General features: G+C 36.4%; 1 protein-coding gene across 6 annotated transcripts in view; it reads right to left on the reverse strand.

The window, feature by feature from the left end:
• LOC138704823 (ATPase family gene 2 protein homolog B-like) overlaps positions 1-23,694 on the reverse strand; it is a 463,635-nt gene that overhangs the window by 43,210 nt on the left and 396,731 nt on the right. For 4 of the 6 annotated variants that reach the window (XM_069833110.1, XM_069833108.1, XM_069833109.1 and 1 more), the window contains one exon: positions 981-1,748. In XM_069833110.1, the coding sequence (XP_069689211.1) occupies positions 981-1,748 (768 nt within the window). Of the gene's footprint in view, positions 1-980; positions 1,749-6,669; positions 7,880-7,958; positions 8,106-23,694 lie in introns of those variants that run through there. The other 2 variants (XM_069833111.1, XM_069833113.1) reach the window with 2 other exon arrangements.

Raw genomic sequence — 23,694 nt, forward strand, 5'->3', positions numbered from 1 at the left:
CCTAAATAACCTAGTTGTTGATACAGTGTCGTTAAATGACCAAGTAAAAAGAAAAAAGACATCAAATATACAGGTGAAGTTACAAAAGCTTGTGGTGGTGAAGAATTTAAAGTGTCTGTGATGTCCAAGGAAGGGAAGTACTACAAATGGCTGACATATTGGTATATTCATCACATGACATTACACAGGAAATAATATCACCACATATGGTTGTAAACAACCATAGATATTTTAAATTTGAAAGTGTATTTTAGTGTAATCTAGTGTTGTTTTGTATAATAAGAACTGTAGGCATAGTGTAGAAGTCTTTCACAAGAAGTGATGTATTATAGGTCATTTAAAACAATTAGTAACCAACATGACAGAAATGTTCGTGTGTCACAACATATTTGCAATATTTTATTTCTTAATGGCACTGTTAATTTTTTTTAAAGTTTGTGATTTAACAGTTACATGTACTACACAAGTGTCTTAATTGTTTGGAAAACAACTGAATGCATTTGTCATTTGGCACACTAATATGAACATTTTCCATTTTGGTAATAAATCAAGTGGCAAGAAAATGTTCGTGTTACACCATACAATATTTCATATATTTTACATTTTATTAATTATTTCTTTTCATTAAGAATTTGTGTTTATATTTAGGAATACTTATGTTAAGAGACAGTAATGCCTTTTTTCATGAACTACTAAGTAGGCCTATTTAATTAAATATCCTGTGAAGATCATAGTTATTTACTTAAAAAGTGTTGTGTGTGTCACTATGGAATGACCCTGTGTGGTAAAATTAGAATACAGAACATTTAAACATCGTGCAAGTGCATGTTCCCTCCAATCAATTATGTGGATATTTACAAACAACTTCTCTACTGATTTGTGGAATGCATGTTACAGGATTGTGATAGACGAAAAGATAAACAGAATTAGTGTAATTGCAATATTGGCAATGATCACACAATGGTTCTACATAAGCTCACCTGACTGCAAGAGTTGATTCCCAATTCCTCTGCAGTTTGTCGATACAGTTTATGATGAGAAATTACTTCGTGGAGTGTTTGATATGCACTACTAAGTCCACTCAGAGGTGGTTTATCACTAGAATTCTGAAATTGCTCTAGCCAAACTTTACTCAGCTTATGTGTTATATGTACATTTGTTCCAGATACTACTCTCCCTACTGTTACATCAGTTCCAATGTCATGAACCACAATGCAATGTATACCAAACTTTTGTGAGTTACTTAAATTTTTGGTATAAACTATGGAATCTGTTACTAGCATAAAAAACTCCAGTAAGTTCTTCACAATGTCAAGAAGCTCTGCAGGTTTTTCTTTCCATCTCTTATTACAAGTTACACTTTCGAAAACTAATGATACACTCAAGTGTTTAACAGCAACACAACGTGGAAGGGCTTGTACTTGTTCGACTGTGATGTTGTTATACGTCCTTTGAGGTGCTTCTAATGGTAAACCAAATGTTGTCCTTTTACAGTCACTAATTGAAATAACACTATCGTCAATGAAACAACTTGAATTATATACATCACTTCTCCAATACAATTTACATACACATCTGCTAACTTTCGAAATTCGAAGAAGAATGTACGATCCTGTTTTAAAATTAAATACATCTGAATATGATCTTGGTAGATGGCACTTCTGAATCATAGAAATGTTGTCTTCCAAAGGAAGAACTATTAATGGTTTGCATTTGTTTTCATCCATATTCCAGGTGATAATGAGGCCCTAGAAATAAAAATATTGTAAATGTTTAAATATATATCAACAAGTGCACAAGGTAACATAAATTAATATGAAATGTGAATATATATCTGTGGCAAAGCTCTTAAGAGGCTTACAAGAAAACTTTCTCATGGAGGCAATGAAGTTAATTTTCTTTCTTCCACCATGTTAATAATTAGTGGGGTTCAAAAAGGGCGCGTCAGCCACTATGGCTATTTGCACCCTTAACCAAAATTCTTCAAAAACACAAACAATGCAAAAAGCTGAATGCTAAAACGAACTAAAAAACGTTGTCAGGATAACCATGTTAATAATGTCAAAGCAAGTGCTTATACAAATTTTAGCCACTTCAACGCAATTATGATTGCCATACAGAGGGTTAGTTTCCCTGGGGCCGTTTACAGGAAGAAAACTCAATTTCATGGTAAGATTTATTGAAACAGATACAGCAATTGTTGAGCTATTTTTCAACATATTTCCGATCAGAATTGAGACATCTGTCATACCGTGGGATCAACAGAGAGGTGCAGACGGCTGTCATACACTGGTTCTGATCCCAGGCGGCAGACTTCTACAACATAGGGATACATAAGTTGATTGATTGCTCAAGTGGCAAAATTTGCATAAGCACTTGTTTTGACATTATTAACATGGTGAAAGGAAAAAAAATTAACTTTCTCATCTGCCCTCACGAGAATGTTTGCTTGTTAGCCTGCCCAACAATTTGAGTTATTATACCTAGTAACAGTAGTCCTATATAAGTTCGTAAAACCTTTTTCTGTTTATTAACATGAAACGTGTATTGGTACAGTTTCACTATTGCATTATTAAAAGGCATGCAACTAATCGTATGTTTCAATGTTAGATTCAACTAAAAACAAAAACACGGTTGTATTATACTCTGTAGGTCCAAATACGGAAGTAATTTAAAGAAATACATTAAATAAATAATACTACATACCTCTCAACATCTTTCGGGAAGTGAAAAAATCCAATTATGGGTCCCTACTATTTCAGCCTACACATATTAGGTATGTATTTAATTCTTTTGCATTTGTTTGTTTGAAGCATATCAATAATATTATTATATTACATTTAATTTAAATTTATAATTTCAGTAAATACATTTTCATTTAAAAAACCAGTATCAACTCTTCCCTGATAGTCTGTTGAATAATATAAAAGAACATGTAGCTATAAGACATTTCATCTCCTAAGAGTTATAAAGAACATGCCCTTTCCATTCCTTTTCCAACCCGAAATATCAAGCTGAGAACTACTGACGATTGTTACCGACAAGAGGGCTGGGAAAAGGAGGATAAAATTATAATCGAAATGCAATATAAATTAATGGTACTGTACATTACAGTAGTGAATAAAATGGTCTAGTATAGTAGTGAATATTGTTACTGATACAGCAAGAGAGGTGGGTGGTAAGATAGTAAATGCTGTTACTGACTTCAGATTTGGAAACACCCACAGATGGCTCTACAGTCGTCCTGGCATCCTATACTGGCATCATTTAAGCAATGACAAGCAAATGTTCTGATGGGGGCAGATAAAAAAAATAAAATATTTTCTTCCACCATGTTAATAATGTCAAAAGAAGTGCTTATACAAATTTTGGCCACTCGACTGCAATTACGAGGGCCATAAAAAAATAAGTTCGCCAGGGGCCGTTAACAGAAAAAAAAAACACGATTTCGTTGGACAAATTTATTGGAACAGACACAGCAATTATTGAGCTATTTTTCAACATATTTTTCATCGGAATTGAGACATTTCTCATATCATGGGCTCGACAGAGAGAGGTGCAGACGCAGTCAAACGCTGGTTCCGATCTGAGGCGGCTGACTTCTACGACACAAAAATAAGATCCTATGGTATGAGAAAAGTCTGAATTCCAGTGGGGGATATGTTGACAAATAGCGCAACAATTACTGTATCTGTTTCAATAAATATTTTCATGCAATTCTGCTTTTTTCTATAAACGGCCCCAGGGAAAATCACTTTCTGGATTGTCTCGTAATTGCGGTCGAGTGGCCAAAATTTGTATAAGCACTTCTTTCGACATTATTAACATGGTGAAAGAAAAAAAATTTAACTTTTTTATATGCCCCCATCAGAACGTTTGCTTGTGAGCTGCACATCTTTCTGTGTGTGATCTGTAGCTACGACCTTGACTAGTAAGCTTGAGGGGGGATTGGGGAGGGGATATCAATTTACCACATCTCCATACGAAAGGCTAGCCTTCTGTTACAATAATACACTGCAATTTATTAGTCTTCTATGAATGCACTGTACACTGCATTGTTGAATGTTAGTTTAATCAAAAGTGAAGAGTCCACTGCAAGAATGATGGATGTCATTTGGAATACATTTTGCAGGAGAAGCAATTGAAAGTTTGAAATGCTTAGCGCTCAAAGCTTAACTGTGATTTTCCGATCATTACTGGACAATGACTATCAGTGTTAATGCCATATAACTCTGTATGTACATTCTATATGTTTTAAGCTGTGCATCGACAGTCTTGGTTCAATTTCGACAAGAAAGTGACATCCATCATTCTTGCAGTGGACTCTTCAAGTGTATGCATGTGTGTGTGTTACATATTAATTTTGCTCAAAATGGCTCATACTGAGGGAACACTGAAGTCATTATTTGTAGAATTAAAAGAGAAACCGTTTTCAAGTTAGATGTATCAAACAAAATGTGCTTACAAAGATAGAAGATCAACACCACATTTACATATTCAAATAGTGGATGGAAGAAGACAAAATATAAATTTTCAGTTTTCATAGTATAAGAAATATGCTCGGCTAACAGGGTGCTCTGAGACAAATAAGTTATATTGTTATGCCTGTATTCTGTTTGAGGGTGAAAATGAATGGTCATCATCTTCTTGTGGGGGTCTGTGTCACAAAAAATTTTGATAAAATACCAAGAAACATCTGCTGTATTAAAAAAAATATTAGGTACTAAGAAGATTTTTCTTCATCCTACCCAATATTTACGCCTTAGCTTCGCCAGTGATATAAACTGTGTATTCTTAAAAAGAATACTTACTTGGATTCCTGACCTAATAGGTCTAAATTATTTTTTATTAGAAAGTACCAGTAAGAAAAAGAAACACACCAGGCGAGCCATGTATTCTTTCCCATATCTGTCATATCTATTGTATTCAAATTGTTGTTCCAAATGAACATTATTTAAAGTAAATAGATATATTATCAAAGTTTCGTAACAAATGCCAGAATGGGAGTTGTATAATATAGCTTTAGAGAATATATGAGTAACTAGAGAATATAAAGATTAACTTAATGTAATTACTGGTGTATCATTTGCATTCACCTAAAGTATTTGTTTTTCATGTTAGAGACCCAAGTTCAAATTCTGGCCAGTCCAAATGGAATTTGTAGTGAACACACTTTGTGATGTGTAATATGTTCTCTTGGACCTGAGTCACGACAGAACAACAGAGGAAACACTGTAGAAGATAAAATGGCAGCTTCACTACTAATATTTTATTATCTCTCTGCCTATGTGCAACGTCACAGTTTGTGGTGAGTAGGAAGACAGGTACTAATCTCTGAGAAAAAGTATGTCTGAACCTATCCGAAGATAGCAAGATATCTTTTGCTTTGATTTTTAGTACTCTGCCGTCCGTAACCAAGATAAGCTAATTGAAACTCAACAGTCAGTGACCAGAAGAAAAATAACGCAACATCTGTACTACATCATCTGGTAATTGGCTTATAACCTGTCTCGGAAAATTATATTACATTCAAGTATCACAATAATGCTAAACAACCGGCTAAAAACAGCACTGACCACTAGAAACTATAAACAGCAAAGATGAGATGCATAAGAAGACCTGGATACACTTATGAGATTTAGGTACTTTACAGAGCAAATCAAACTTAGGGGACTGGCACTCCTGCCATCTCTCAGCAAGTCTGGCAAGTGACCACTTGCATAACAGACTAGTGAATTATTTATTTTATTTATTTATTGACGTAAATACGTCTTAAAATCATTCTCGACTGTGCCATGTAATGAAACCTGACGTCACGATTTTACTAGTGATTTGTTTCGTTCACTTTTGCTAAATCGCTAAACTAAAACAAATGGTTGTGTTGGGGTTATGTCGCCAACGGACTGAAGTTTGTTATACATCACTCTCTACTCCTCTTCTCCGTCACTACGTGCCTGCGGAAAATGACTTTGTAGCACAATGTTCTGAGAGTTGCAGGGGGCCATATCTCGTCAGTGGGTGGTCGTATGTCGAATAAACTAGTATTGTCGGATTCGTCTAGTCAAGACCTATCCGAAACATTGCACTTAGTTTATTTTTATATTGTTTCGTTCTTTTTCTTCTTCCGTTTTATTATCTCCTCTATTTTCCATCTTTCTTCTTCTTGTTCTCAATTTTATTTATCTCCATGTTTTCTTTATTTAACCTATATATTTGGCCTATTAACTTATATATTATCATCTATCTACGAATACACACATACTGTAAGTTACTACATAGGCACAGCTATAGGGCTTTGCACACCCTAAAAAAGATTATCAACAAAAGTTTACCCATTTCTTTAAATATTCTTTAATATATCTGAATAAGCTTATATTTTCGCCACTTTGTCTGCTATAGGCCTAAAGAAATAAACAGCTATAATAAAGTGTTAGGCCTATATTGTATCTCGAAATAGTTTTTGCTAAGTTTCATATGCCATCTGGTAGGACCAATGCACATGGGAATGTTACAGTGAGAGAGAGGAGTTGAATTACCTTTGCACAATCATATGAAAAGTTCTGGCTACAGCTATGGTTACAAGTATCATTACGTAACACTTTCACTGTAGCCTATAGGCCTACAGTATGAAACAACTTGCTAATTCCAAAAGAAAAAAATATAGCCTACCTCTTTGGTGTAGTTCTTCTGGAGATTTAAACTTATTATTACATCTTATTATGACAATTTGTAAGCCTATCCGAGTATTGGAGTCGGCTTGGGTAGCATAGTAGGTATAACGCTGGCCTTCTGTGCTCGAGGTTGTGGGGTCGATGGCATTTAAGTGTGTTTAAATGCGACAGGCTCATGTCAGTAATTTACTCGCATGTAAAAGAACTCCTGTGGGACAAAATTCCGGCACATCGGCGACGCTGATATAACCTCTGCAGCTGCGAGCGTCGTTAAATAAACCATCATTTTTTTTAGTATTGGACTTAAATGAAAATGTTTTCGTTCGTGACTTGTGTGAGGTATAGCAATGATAATTTGAAAGTTAGTCAGACAAGGAAAGGGAATAGGAGTAGTTGGCCTAGTAAGAGAACCGGTACTAGTAACAACTTGTCACATATTCGTATATGCAAGGCATAATAGAAGCCTAACCTAACCTAATCCGTTATAACACTCCATTTTCTTACTTCTACACACCTCCCTGAGGTATGAAAACCAATCACGATAGTGGGCTCTGCTACATCTGGTACATTCGTCTCGTGGCACTTCCTTATTGTTTGGTAGTACAAAAATTTAACTGCAAACTCATACATCACAATAAGAACTTTCCTGGTGGACAATCTCAAATGACTGAAAAACGTGTTATTTACATATTTGGTATGAATGATAAGACAGTTGAAGATGCGTAAGCGGAGAAGAATGGAACCGAACTCAGCACTAGCTTAACCACAACTTTTATTTAACGTTTTCAATGTACGCGATAAACTACTGACAAATTTTGCCTGGAGTCCTCGAATATTCTGCACGATGTGGGCAAATGCGAGGACTGTGGGTTCGAGGAGGGGATAGATAAATGACAGGAGGCGAGGACTGTGACATGATCACAGTGGGTTAGATGAGGGATGAGCATGTCCCCAACTCATACGGAACGACACGAGATTCAAAGTTTTATTTCGCTTCCGGAGGAAGTCACGCAAGGAGTTTTATCGCCCTGTAAAATCCATCGCTCTCAACCATAATTTGAACAAGTGAACATGCGAATTAAACCACCGAGAATGGCTTAAAAACTTCATACGTTTATAAAAGGCATGTAATGTAGTAAATTACAGGAAAATGAGCTGAGTTTACTCCACCAAGTTTGATAAGTTGAGCGACACCAGGGGTCTTGGAGTCCAGTTAATGAGAACCTAACCTAACCTAACCTATAAGAATTCTGGAGGTTAGCTCAATTGTTACTATAACAAACTCACCTATCAATACATTTACGAAATCCTATCAGTACAGCATGGCCCTAAAGTGACAAAATAACACTGCTAAAACCCTGTCAATCATACTGTGCATAAAAACCACATAATGATACCCGTCATTTTGAAAAAACAGCCATGTTGACATAGATAATAAAACCATAACAGTGTAGCCATCTGTAAAACCAACGAGTTGCATACACTGGCCGTAACAACGAGCACAGAATACATTCTCTGCTCGTTGGGCCGTAATGACTTTGGCCGTAATGTATGTTCGGGTTTTCTGTTTCAGTGTATGGAGCTCAGTGAAATACACTCAGGGACAAAAAAAAAACCGGACACTTTAATATTTGCTGGTATTTTGCAAAACATTATCTTCTCATACAATATTATGGTAGCCATCTGTTGTTATGGAGACGTGTATACATTGTTGATTGTTTTATAAACAAGCCATTACAACCAAATATTCCAATTTTGCTTTCGGAGTCTCAGCTATATTGTCTCAACCATTTTGTGCTTCATTATCGTTATCATTCTATATTTCTTTATTTTTACATTTTCTGAGTTTAAGTGGGGTTGTAACATTTGTCTTAAATCAAGATGCGACCTGAAGATGTGGCTCGAGCTGTAGCCCTTTACGATGATGGACGCAGTGTACGTTACATTGCAAATGTTATGAATGTGGCTAGAAGCACAACCCATGATGCCATAAAACGGTATAGAGCAGGCGTCTCAAGGCCAACGCATAAAAGTTGTCACAGAGAGCGAGTATAGATAACATAGTCAGATGAAGAGATAAGCGCAATACCCGAAGATAGCCGATCGCTGATTAATGTTACAAGCATGAGCGAGCTAAGTTGTAACTGTCGCGGGAGAAATGCCACAAAGCTGCACTTTTGAGTTGTACTGTCACAATAGACGGTTGTTTTCGGAAGGAATTTCTTAAGTAGTTTTCAATAATAATAATAATAATAATAATAATAATAATAATAATAATAATAATAATAATAATACATTTATTTTCTAATTATATATTATCAATGAGTAAAAAGAAGACATCTGAAGCATGAAGAACCATACATGTTACGTAATTATTTAAGCACAAGGAACTGGCCACCTTACTCCATTATTTCCTGGCCTAGTTGACTCATAAGTGGTGCCTTGTTGGTATCACTTGTGAGGTTCAGACCTGTCTTCGGACAGTTGACCAAACAATAACAATATTTCATTTCTAGTAAAGGTTTTTGGTATCGCTCTTTTTTTTAAGTTTATACTATATTTAATAAAATAAAACTCAATTAAATAATAATAATAAAATTACAATTAAACTTGTTGGTTGTTAAAGTAAGTATTCTTACGTTACTCTAATATTAATATATTAATTACAATAATAGTTAAATAATATATTTCGTAATGTTTTCAATAATTAAAAATAACCTAAACATCTTAGAAATTCACAAGCAATTTTTTAAAATTAGAACTATTCAAATCTTAAATCTGGTCTGAAATTCTTTTCCCAAGTCCTTGAGTATTTCATTATATTTGTTACACTGGTCTTGATTCAAATCAGGTAACAATTTTAGATCAATAAAGTGGTAACAATTACCCACTGAAACTTGCGTCTCCCACAATTTCGCTTCCCCTATGAAAGTTTTTATTTCTTCATACATTTGCGGTAATAAGAACATTCTTTCCTCGGAGATGGACACAATGACTGACTGTTACATCGTAGCGGTTGCAGATGTCTATTCAAACGTCGCGGTCAATGACGTCATCCGGAGATACACGAACTGCTCCCGCATCTTGTTCCATTCTTACATTGAAAAAGAGAAAGCGGAGGAAGTGCCTGAGAAGGCCTTATTGAGACGTCTGGTATAGAGAGACCCTAGAATATACCAGAAGACCAGGTTCGGGTCGTCCAAGAGCTACAAATCCAAATGAAGACAGGTATATGGTGTTGAGAGTTCTTAGGGAGCGCAACCTGCCAGCTACTAGTGTAGCCCAGCAATTTGTTAACATGCATGGACCCCCAATTTCGGCCAAAACAGTTAGAAGGAGATTGAAAGCAAGTGGACTGATATCAAGTAGACCTGCAACTGGTCCCAGACTTCTCAGGATGCATCGAGTTGAACGACTGCGTTTTGCAAATGATCACAGGGATTGGAGAAATGGACAGTGGAGCTGTGTTCTGTTCACCGATGAGTCCCGTTTCAATCTGTGCTCACCTGATGGACGTGAAAGAGTTTGGAGAAGGAGGGGAGAACGATTTTCACAGTGTTGCATTTCCGAAAATGTGCCCTATGGAGGTGGTGGAGTGATGGTTTGGGCAGGAGTGCGTACGGATGCTCGTACAGAGTTGGTTTTTGTTGAAAACTAACTAAGACTAACTGCTGATAGGTATATAAATGAATGTTTGGCTGATCATGTTGTGCCATTTGGCCAATTTGTAGGCGATAATTTTGTTTTAATGCATGATAATGCACGGCTGCATATTGCCCATGCGGTCGGAGATTATCTCCAAGAAGTGGGAATCCATGTTCTTCCATGGCCAGCAAGGAGTCCAGACATGAACCCAATTGAACACGTGTGGGACATGCTGGGACGGCGTGTTAAGAATTGACGACCGAGACAAGAATCGTTACAAGAGTTGAGGCGAGCACTTGGCGAAGAATGGGAACTTATTCCTCAAGAAGACATTGCTAACCAAATTGAGAGCCTGCCAAGACGTGTGGATGCAGTTATTCAAGCCAGAGGGGGTAATACCCGTTACTAAAAAGAGTTTTTAATGTTTAAGGCACCATAAAACGAAAAAAACAGTTAGACCAAAAGATGCCATAGTTATACGCCCTTTGTAATTTTTTGTAAATTTTCTCAAAACCTGGAGATTTTTTTCAAATGTTGTCGTATAAGGTGCTAAATGAAACATTATTTTGTTTAAATGGGTTTTGTTTAATTTTGAAATAATTGGGAACAAAATACAAGCAAATATAGAAGTGTCCGGTTTTTTTTGTCCCTGAGTGTATTATAACTTTATTGCGTATCATTGCTAAGTTTCATTTAGTGTAATATTTTTATTGGAGGGGAGGGACAATGTAGGGCAGTTGCCCCCTCCTGAGTTTAAGATTTAAGAAAATAATAGAGTAGCATTACCAAAGAACATGTGAGAATTGAATGTTTAATATTAAAATATTCCACTTTCATAAAGACTGAAGAAATAAAAGATGAGATATGTTGGAACTAATTAAGGAAATTGTTTGTGACAATGGCATATCATTCGTCAATATCTGGTCCCATTAGAAATGCATCAGAAAACCTGGTGTGTAATCCACTGCATAATTATTAACAATTAGCATTTTCAGCGTATGAATAAATTGGTTTGTTTCCAAAATCTGCTATTTTTCTCAGAAATCGATTTTGACGCATTAACATAATAAACATATTTCTTACATTCTGAATCCAATGCTGAAGTTATTTTTTACTTGGGGAGAGGTAAGACTTTTAGGAAAGAGAATTAGAGCCGTGTATTGGCTCAAGTGCTAGTGCACTGGTCTTCCATTCAGGCGCCTCGGGTTCGATCCATGGAATTTGTGATAGATAAAGCAGGGTGTTTTTTCTCGGGATACTCCCATTTCCATCTGTAATTCCACCAACACTCTCCACCTCTCCACTCATTTCACCTATAATCCGCAGGTTGGGGTGAAGTCTGCGAATAGTACAGGTTTCCGATGCTAATATAGGAAGGGTTTGAAGCACCTGGCCGCTGGGGCTTATCAGGCTACTCGTGTGCGGACGGCAGCAATCAGAAGCTGAGGCAGGATGGCCCACTTGTTAGCCGACGACGAGGGGGATGGCTTGGGACTCCTGTCCCCTGGGACTTATCAGGCTACTCTCCATGAAACGGAACCAGGCTGTATCAGTGGCTGAGGTAGGATGGCCCATCAGGCAACCTATCAGACTTGGACAGTAATCGCATATAAGAGCGCACAAAGGGCCAAATCGTGCCTAAAGCCCGGTTCAGACGGTGCTTGTTTTCTTGCGTGTTTCCTAGCTGGCTAGCAAGCTGGGTGCAGTGTTGGCTACGGTGATGGTTCTCACGCAACGAGTTAGAAAGAGAGAGATATAGAGTGGCCATTGCGCCACCATGTTTGAAGAAAATTGACCGTCCGCCATTAACTTAAGCGCCCAAAACAAAGTGGGCGTGGCGATAAGTTAAATTGCAATCGCCAGCTGTCAAAATTTCATTTGCATAAATCAGTTGAACTGAAGTGGAAAAACCTAGTATTTCGTCAAATATGTGCTAGTAACTTAATCTAAAATAAAGACCTTATGTATGCTAAATTCAAAACACTTGAGCTATTCCTAGAAGGAATAACCTAAGCAAAATTGTCATGTACGTATAACAAGAAGCCTAGCAAATATACTGAAGAAAATATTAATATTCCTAGGTTCTTTTAAATGCGACCCGCAAGATTGCCTATAAATGAACGAGTATGATTCGGTTGATTTTATTAAATTGTTTTCCCAGTCTTTACACGTTGCAAAACTATTTATTATATCATAAGATATAGAATGAAAGTAGGCCCTAACTCTAATTGTAGCAAACACCCTTTACCTCCAAGCAAGAGGAGTAGAATATTCTACTCCTCTTGCCCCCCCAAGCTTGTAATTTGGGTAAAACTAAAGTCGACCGTGAGCAGTCACATATCTCTTGACCTCAAGATGGCGATGCGCGAAAGTTTTCAATTTTGGGTCGAGGAACAGCGCTCTTAGTGAGTCTAGGTTAAACTATAAAACATCTTTGGTGCTCGGGCCTATATATTTATTTTTATAGCCAACACTCAACTTCCACTCCAGCGGAATCTCACTATCTAGGAATACTCACCTCCAAACTCTCCTGGACCGAAGTAGCTAAAGAAACCTGGAGGAAATATAATGCAGCCACCAGAGCAATAAGCTACCTAAGTGGCATCAATCGACCCGGTTGTATAACCGAAACACTCCTCCACCTATACAAAGCATTGGTTAGATCCCTATGCATATATCCCTCCATTTTCCTCGCACAAGCCCCTCCAACGACCCAATTGAAATTTGAAGCACGCGAAAGAAGAATTCTCCGCCAAATCTTCCACCTGCACAGACGCACCAGAAATAACACAGTTTACACTACCACAAAAACAAAGCCACTCTTCACACACCTAAACAACATAAACAGGAAATACACACATTCGGCAGTAAATCGCGTATATACACAACACATCTTCGCAAATCCCCCGAACACAAACAACAGAACAACACTGGAGAAACTCCTCTACAACTACCACCAGCCCCCACCACCAAACTAAAACACACAAACAAAACCACAAACACGTGTTGGAAATTTGAATACTGTCTGAGAGGACACACGACAGCAACAGAGAGGCAGATGAATAAAATAACACCACACCATGAAAGTCTCCAGAACGATTCAGACGCTTCTGCCACCGGAAGGGGAAACTCAAAAATGTATGTATGCACAGTGTTCTGCCCAAGAGCAGGTCTTTAACTGCAAACCCAGCATTTCCCTTTCTTGCTTTCCTCTTAATCTCCCCATATAATACTTTAATGCTGTCTATCAACTGATATCTTTTACCCCGAACTCTTGTCCCGTTCACCATTCCTTAAGCATTCCAAATTAACGAATTAGGTCTACACCAAAATAATTAAAACAAAAAAAAATAAAGTAAAAAATAAAATAAAATAAATAAAAAGCCAATCACCGCACCCACACACCTACTGGCACTTAAGCCAGAAATAGTGTCATATATGTAAATATATATTTATATGGCTATATATGTACAATGGCTGGAGAGGGCATCCTGCGTGTATAAGACCCTAAAACGGCCTCTGGCTCAAAGCCAGTAAAGTCAATAAACATCACATATCCCACCCATTCCAGCTGCAGTTTACTTGCGACAGAGATAACAGCGGTGAGTAACTCGCTCTGTAGTTCAGGTTAACAAAATTCACCTGCCAGTATCTCTGGCACCCATTTTTTTGTACTTCTGCGTTCCATATCATTCAACGCCATCAGAGTTTAATGTCAACATATCATGCAGGCTTGTATCGTCCTTAGCTTCTACTCCGCGGGCAAAGAAAAGCACATTGCATTTATCTAAAAGGTATAGCTTATCGATATAGAGCAGTAAATTCTGGTATAAATTCAGTAGTACGGATAGTAACGCATAAACAGTTTCCTTCACAGTAACTTAAAGTGAGCGAAAGGTACTTACATTACGTATGCTAAATTATTATTAGAACGAAATACTGTATTCACAAATAAAAAAGTGTCTACATAAAAATTCAGTTTCAAGTTGTGTTAATTATAATTAATGTTAATGTTCTGTATTTCCTTTTCAAGGAATTTAAAATATGCAATTCTATTTTAAAAAGCAACATTACTATTGCATATAAAATGTATCTTTACTGAGCGTTTGTAAGGGAATAGAAGACAGAGCTGGGGTGATGCTGATGTGGAGGACATTAAGAATAAAAGATGACAACGATGAGGAGAAATAGTTACTACCATAAGTAACAACTTAACCACAACTTTTCGTTCACAGATACAAAGTCCATTCTACATTAGGACCTACGTCCATTTTATTAGCTGTCTAATGTCTGTAAGTAATAAAATGTCTCCTCAATTTTTACAGTTAAACATAGTCAATGGAATTGTGCTTAAGAAACTCTTTGCGATTATACAGTAGACCTATATGCACTTTCCTTAGAAAAGACGAAAGTATGCAAAGAAGTATATTCCAGCATTTGAAAATTACAGCACAAGGAATAAACTCGGATTTAAAACTACAATTAATCTTCGTGGAATTAAAAATTAGTGCAATAAAAGCCGCTCAAGGATCGTTCCCAAATAGTATGGTAAAGGGATGTCTTTTTCGTTAAAACATTTGGCGTCACGCAGTAAATCTTAGACTTCAAAAATATTTCATGAATAATATAATTCGCATTGGCTTTTGTCGCCTTCTGATCCTTCCTCTTGTTTCATTGAAAGATGTAGAAGATAATTTAAACCAAATAGCAGACAGTTGTGAAGATGATATCCAAGATCTTTTTGCATACATTGACAAAACATATGCAAGAGACCGTCTAGCAAGAGACTGAAGAGGGCTAGCTCCAAGATTTTCGCCCGCACTTAGGAATGTCTATGGCCAAGAGAAATGTTAAAATCTTATGTTTTATTTAACGACGTTCGCAACTGCAGAGGTTATATGTCTCGCCGGATCTGCCAGAATTTTGTCCCGCAGGAGTTTTTTGACATGCCAGTAAATCTACTGAAATAAGCCTGTCGCATTTAAGCACACTTGACATCGAGCTAGCCCGGGATCGAACCCGCAACCTTGGGCATAGAAGGCCAGCGCTATACAAACTCGCCAACCAGGTAGACTGGCCAAGAGACAAATAGAGTGAAGAGTACTAATAAATTATGTGGAAGTGTGGCACTTCCGTTTTCAAAAAAATCATTAGAACGCATCATTCAAACTTTCGGACGTTTTAGAACACATTGAAAAAATCGTCCGGAAATACGAGTACAAACGGCGATTCTACAGTTATACGCGCGACACGTAAACATCAGATACCTTGTTAAAAAGGTAGTCTACATCCTGAAGCAACGGTAACTAGAACAAATTGTGGGTAGATATCAAACATACTGTAAACATAACAACATTAACCTGCATTTGAAAATCATAAGCTACAAAATTAAATTGTATTCGGTAGAACCACAAGAAGAAAGAGAACATTAATAGCTAATGTTGAGAAGTCATCATGTTCATAGCTGAGAACATCAATATTGCTTCCACTTTCATCTTGGAACACGTGAACTTTGATTCACAGAACTTCTTCGCTAGGCCAAGAGTTGAGCACGGGTAAACCGTGGTCCTTCAGCCGATTACCTGTACAGCAGTAAGCCTACCCGCGGTCCTCGTGAACTCTTGCTTCAGAGTTCGAGCTCGAGGCAATGAACTCTAGCCCAACAGAGATCGAGACCGCTAGCCCGCGGAGCCCAAGCAGACCTGCCTGCGAACCGCAGCGATTCCTTCACAGTTCGCTTCTTTACTTGATGCATAATATTTCTGTAGCATAAATAATCTTATTCATTTGGGAATAGTATCTCAAGTTTCAAACAATAGTCCCATACCTGGGTTGGGTGAAAAGCATTTTAGTACATCACGTTATTGTTTTACATCGAAGCTCCATAGTATAAGAATTATTTCATACTTCATATAATTTTCCTTTATTAATTGTAAAATATTTTTCATTTGTTTTAGTAAGACAACATTAATTCTGTCATTAACAAAGGGATTGCAATACCGCATATTTTATTTCAAGATACAAAGTTACACAACACGAATTATGGTACAAATTGCACAATTAAATTACTAAATCGTATCCACATATCAGATCTAAATAAGAAAATTTCATATTTCAAGCGTAAGATAGATTCATATAGGTACCGGTACGTACGTTTGTATAATTTGTATTCGATACATTCAATTCGGTGAAATCGCACAGAAAGAAATTCGCCTTGTTTAAATTGTTAGCCTACTTACTTATAAATGGCTTTCACAGAAATCGGCCCTCACATAAGCCACCATCGGTCCCTATCCTGAGGTAAATTAATCCAGTCCGTAGCATCATATCCCACCTCTCTCAAATATATTTTAATATTGCCCTCCCATCTATGTCTCGGCTTATCCAAAGTGTAGAGCGCTGAAATACACAACACAGTATGACGAAATGATATTGTTACGTTTTCATGGTTACCAATTTACCTTTACGGTTATGGACATCGATGCATTTAATATCGTGCTAATTGTGACTTGATTAGTGGTTAACAAAGCGCGTGAAATGTGAGCGGGATCAATCTACATCTGTAACAAATATCTAAAAGTAACGCTGTGACGTAGGTATAGCCTACAATGTGATCCGTAATCAAGTCTTCAGATAATTCAAGCAAGACATGGCATGGATCCTCAGTCTGCAGCCTAACGTTTAGTGATCAATGAAATTTTTCATCAGAAAGATCAGTTGCATCCTTTTTATTAAATAATATAAGGTTAGAAGTTTAATTGGCATTAAATTAACAAAGGCTATATGCTATGCACAATATGATTAATAACGTGGCAATAATTATTTAACTTGTGAGATACTAAAATTCGGAAGGGTATTTAGTAAAACTTTACTTTCAGTGTACTTAAAAAATACAGCAAGGGACAATAAAATATACATTCTTCCTACAATGTGATTTGTAATCAAGTCTTCGCTTACTTCAAGCAAGACATGGCATGAATCCTCAGTCTACAGCCTAATATGCAGTAGGCCTATAGTGATCATCGAAACATTTATATACCAGTATCTAATATTAGAAGTTAAGTCACATTAAATTAATAAGGTTTTATTCTATGCACATTATTTCCATGTAGACATACTTATGTTTTCAGCAAAATATGGTTAATAACGTGGCAATTCTTATCAAACATATGCGATAATTAAATTATTTTCTGTGCAAATATTTCAAAATGCTTTGATTTTCAGAACAGTAGGGAACAATAGGCCTAACGTACAATCTCTTACTACAATGTGATTTGTAAAGAAGAAACACGTTAATTCAAGACATATGCTATGAATCCTCAATCTACAGTATAACGTGTAGTAATCATCAAAACGTTTCATCAGGATCGCTTTTAATTTATATTGTAAGTAGTCCTATATCTAAGATTAGAAGTTTAATTCATATTGAATGTGAATGAATGTATATTTGTCTTCAAGCAATATACTTTTTGGTGAAGCGGCACTTCACATTATTAGTATACAGTGCCGACTCACCGTTTTACACGCCTCACGTACAAGTCATTTAGGAAATTACTTATTTTTAATTTATTACTGCAATTCTTTCACTAGTCTTTTCTTGTCTGTCATCAATTCTTCCACAAGTTTACTCCTAACCCATTATTATACCAAAAATACTATAACCCCCTCCTGTATGACACATTTCCCCTCACTCATATCTCTAATTATTTGCACTTTTCACTACTCACTTTTGCACATTGCTACTTTTTAGGTCTTAGTTTTCTTTTCTCGCGATTTATTTCCCCTTCACACCATTTCCTTAAGTCATACTGTTTTTTCACCTTGTTTTCCCCTCTTCCTTCATCATTACTCCCTGAACTATCTCCTACTTGCGTTACTCCACTTCTCGTCAGCATCGATGTTTAATTCATATTACATTATAAGGTTTTATTTCATGTATTCTATTTGCGTGTAGGCCCTACGTTTCTTTCCAGCATAATATGATTAATAACGTGATAATCTTGTATAACCTATGCGATATATAATTTCGGAAGAAGCATTTAGTACATAATTTTTCGATATGATTATTTCAAAATACTTTGATTTTCGGTACAGTAAGATACAATCTCTTCTTACAATATGATTTGTAATGAAGTCTCCGGTTACTTGAAGAAGGACATGGCATGAATCTTCAGTCTGCAACCTAATATATAAGTTAGTGATCATCGAAACGTGTTATCAGAAAGGCAAGTTCTGTTTTTTAATAGGCCTATGTTTTCTATATTTAAGATTGGAATTTGATTTCGGATTAAATTGTGATGTTTTTTTTTTCCTATGAATATTAGCAATTCTTCAGAACTTGTGCGATAGGCCTAATTTAATTCGAATCATGTATGAAGTACAAGTTTATTTTCAGTGTATGTATTTTAAAAAAAAACTTTGATTTTCAGTACAGAAAGGAACAATAACGTAGAATCTCTTGTTACAATATGATTTGTAAAGGAACATCGCGTTAATTCAAGAAAGATATGTCATGAATCCTCACCTCAATCTATAGCCTAACATATAAGTTTAGTGGTCATCGAAACGTATCATCAAAAAGACCAGTGCTATGTTGGAATTCGAAGTATAATTCGTATTACATTATAAAGTTTTATTCCATGCATATTATTTGCGGGTACTTTTATTTCCAGCGCAGTATTTTTAATAACGTGGCATTCTTGTAGAACTTATGCGAAATTTAATTTCGGAAGGTGCGTTTAGTAGATAATTTTTCAGTGTGGTTATTTCAAAATACTTTGATTTTGAGTCCAGTAAGATCAATAACGTAGAAACTTCACTGCAATGTGATTTGTAATGAAGTCTGGCGTTAAATATAGACAGCATGAATTCTCAATCTGCAACCTAAGGTATAGTGATCATCTAGAGCGTTTCTTAAGAAAAGCCAGTTCTATCCTGGGATTATAAGTTTAATTGGTATTACATTATAAGATTTTATTTTATGCATATTATTTGGGTGTACTTTTGTTTGCAGCATTATATTATTAATAACGTGGCAATTCTTATTTAAATTCCGAAGTAGTATTTAGTACATTTTTAGTTGTTCTTTGCAAAACGTGTTATGTCCACTGATAATATTTTATTGGTTTTTTGCGACATGTTGTTCCTTATTATCTTCTCTATCGATAAAGCTACAAATAAAACGACTAAATGTGTTCTGTCCATGGTAGAAAACGATTGAAGAATTTAGGTGCAGATGCAAGGAATGTTTTGTCCTCCTACTATACAGTTACATAATGTATTAATTCCTCAAATATGTAAAATGTGTTTTGTTCAATCATAAATCCTCTGCTACCACTATTACATCTGCAACCAAAGTAATTACTGTACAATAAATGATTCCTTTGTGTATAATTCATGCTATTTCTTTCTTGTTGTGGTACCATGTTATTTTAATGATTTGAAGAGAATTTTAAAAAGAATGTTGTAATGTTTTCAGCATCGAAGAACAGCTATGTACTGATTATTTGTTAACAGGAAAAGTGCTTTTGTAGATACGATTGGAGTTTTAGTAGTTGCCATTTAATACAGTGAATTGACAGTAATCATGAATGAGGAAAATAGAGTGGCAACCTCAAACAACAAAGTAACATCTCCTGCTCCCGACAGAGCTCGAAAAAAGACGAGAAATGAACAATCCTTGAAAGGAAACAAGGCGAAACGAATGAGGTTAGCTATGTTCAGTTATTGCCTACTGTATTCAAATATTAGTATAAATAGTTTATTTTGTGCTTTATGATAACTTGTTTAGTTTATTATCGTGTCTATAATGCATGTAATTTTACAATATTACTTTATATTGTTTCAGATACACTGCAAACGTTTCCCAAGACCCCCAAATTGTCAGCATCCACAAATTCAAAATTCAGATGCTTTGAATTCACATTACAGGATGTGAGATTAATCAACCAGAAGTTCTTCCAGGAGCCAGATCTACATGCAAAATGAAATAGTTCTGAAGTATGTGACGGTGCTATCACCAAAACGCAAACGATCTCGCAAGAATTCTTTCAGCAAGTCTGTATCAGGAAAATGTTACCGAGTAAATATGAAGAGAGGATAATGTTCACTCAGGTATATACAGAGTGGTCTATGACATTCTCTACAACACTCGGCAGCAAGTGAGCCCGGCACGGTGTAAGCGCTTGTCATTCCCGGTGAACGGGGTCCGCCACAGTCGCACGCTACAGTCATTCTTTCTCTGTCCCTGCTTTCTCTCTCTTTGCCTGCCTTCAAGGACATAGCACATGGCCACATTGCAACAGATAGCTGCTCTTCAGTTGTCTATGAGTTCTGTTGACGTTTGTATTGATGTACCTATGTCTTAGATGAAGATTGAAGATTGTGGCTTAATAACTGTGGCTTGTAAACTTTTGTGATACCATACTAAGCCACAATCTTCATTCTTCATCTAAGACGTACGTACATCAATTCAAACGTCAACAGAGCTCATAGACAACAGAAGAGCAGCTATCTGTTGCAATGATATATTGCAACAGATAGCTGCAGGAAGGCAGGAAAAGAGAGAGAAGGCAGGGACAGAGAGAGAAAGACTGTAGCGTGCGACTGTGGCGGACCCCGTTCACCGGGAATGACAAGCGCTGACGCTCGGCCCGCTTGCCGCCGAGTGCCGTAGAGAATGGTTGTGTTCAGCCGGGACAGCGCTGCGGTAGCGCTGAGATAGCGACAGCACTGAACGCCTTGCTGGCCGACAGTGCTGGAATAGCGGCCGCCATTTTTCGTAGCAAAATGTTTTTCGCTGCAAGTCTGCTGCTAGCTAGCGAAAGTGGAGGGGGTAGACCTCAACCAATGGTGCCGGAGTAGACAGAACAATGGCGTGTTTGTTTTTAACAACGAGCTAGATACTATAGAGAGGACAAAGACCTCAGAAAGTTGAAGAGAATTGAACATTGGTCCGCCATGTTTCGGTTAGTCAAAACAAAGGGGCGTAGCTCGGAAGTTGTAGGAAATGACTGTGAACTGAGCTACATATTAAGACTATGTTAATAAGTAAAAAGTAAAATACACACAAAACTTTACTTTTTATAACAGCTGTAGACCTATGTTTTATTAGTTTCACTAAATATAGCCCAGATATTAAATGACAAGCTATACTCGATGCAACCAAAGCAAAGCACCTAAAGACGGATGAATTTAATCGGCAGAAGAAAAATAAATAATTTTTTTGACTTCATCACAAATTTAATTACCTTACAGCTCTTCTAACCTAATATGAAATTATGTAATTCAGTGCTCACCAGGTGATTTCAAGAGAGACGACGTATGCAACTAGTAGGAGTAAAATAGAGGATAGGTAGTGGCGAAAATTAAAAAAAAAAAATCCAGTAATTAAGTTATTGAGAAAAATTCATTTGACATTGGAATTAACACAGAGAACTTTTGAAAACTGCAATTATTAAAACTACAAATAACCTCTTAGCATTAAACATAATAATTAAAGAATGACAATAATAGAAAGTTTCTCGTGATCATAACTCACCACATTTATTGAAACGATAAGATACTTACGATTAACATTGTTACCAGAAACAACAGGAGCCACAGCTAGGTACACTTCTTTTCGCGTGATGGAGACATCGTGTAGTCTAATATAATTTGAAACAAACGTTCTCACACGTGTCTCGCAACTAGGCAGAGGCTTTTGCATCACACACAATTTGTCATTATTTTGAACAATATTGACAAATTCTGTGTGATGCAAGTGCTAACTTTCCTCTTTGTTAACAAAAAGAGCCCTAAGCATTAATAAAAAGAAAATTGGAGTAGGCCCTATAAACACAATAAATACTAAACTCTTGATGGTCAAACTTATTAATACAGATATTTCGCTTATGCTCATCCGTCTTATCTTATAATTCTCTGCGGCAATGGTACTTGTATTGAGAGGGGTTAATTATCCAGCAACGAATATTATGATTTACGGTACATTTCATTTAAATCCGAGGGAATGAGACATTTTTGGAAATTTTAAAGTCTTAATTATTACTTTTTCATTTATAAATAAGATTTTTACAAAACCTATAGCAAAATGTTTAAGTTAAATATTCATGTATCTGAAGAATATAATACATGTACAAACTCGTTGCAGTGTACCTTTGATAAGCACTCCTTGCGGAGGCTGGCGGTGCTATAGACCGCCATGTTTTTTAGGGAACGATCCATAGTACTGTTGGCCTCCGCAGGGAGCGCTTATCAGAGGTCTTCAGCCTCTCTATAGTATCTAACTCGTTGGTTTTTAAACACAGCGGACATTTTGCAGTCTGGTCGTTCAGCCACTAACAACTGCTGTAACTCAGCAAAAATGAATCGCTACCCCAGCGCTGTCCCGGCTGAACGCAGCCAATGTCATAGACCGCTCTGTAGAAATAATTCTGTTCCTAGAAGCACTTCAAATAGGAAGGTCTCGTCTTCAAAATTTATGTAACAAATTTCTCAAGCAAGGTGTTTGATCAAAAAAACAAGAGGTGGCATTTTTCGAAATAACAAATTTGCTTATAAGAGACATCAGTTAAAATATTAATTGAGAAATAACCATCTAAGAGTCACTACTGCAGATCAAAAAATGTAAACCAGCCATTTAAGCATTTCAGCTATGTGGGATGAGTACAAAGAGTTTGTAATACTTACTAGAGACACATACCCATAAGTGGCAGGCAAGAAAAATGTCACAAATTGAATCGGCTAGAATCCGCCATTAAAGGGAGTGTTTGCGGCGCGAAATTCGAAAACAGTACCATAATACATTGATGTAGCCTGGTGATAGACACTGTTTTAAACATCTTTTACAAAGGATGAGTCGTGATGAAATAAACATGAATGGCAGAGGAGCGCTATATTTATTAAAGTATTATAATGGTTCATCTTTGGCGATATTCTAAAAAATAAATTAAATCACCCATATACACTCGGGATAAGTATGTGAAATAGTGAATAATGGCAATTTCAGCATTAATTTTCAGTATTACTAGTATTGTTTTAAGGACATAATAATGGATATTTACTGTAATATTTCAAGTGATCTATATTTCAGTCCTTTCATGCAAAGGAAGAGGGAGGTATATGGTGCTTAGAAAATATTTAGTGGTGAAATATGAGATCATAAAAATTCTGGAAACAGATTTAAAATATAATGAGAATAAATTTTATCATAAAACAATCTATTCATTGTGTAGTTGATGACCACCAAGTTAGAGGTCAGTACAGACTTTTTAATACAATTAGTAGCGGTAATAGTAGGCCTAGTAGTAATGGTAATAATAGACCTAGTAGTACCGGTAGTGGTAATAGTAGGCCTAGTATTAGTGGTAATAGTAGGCCT

Source organism: Periplaneta americana, chromosome 8, assembly GCF_040183065.1.
Source record: "Periplaneta americana isolate PAMFEO1 chromosome 8, P.americana_PAMFEO1_priV1, whole genome shotgun sequence".
Lineage (NCBI taxonomy): Eukaryota > Metazoa > Arthropoda > Insecta > Blattodea > Blattidae > Periplaneta > Periplaneta americana.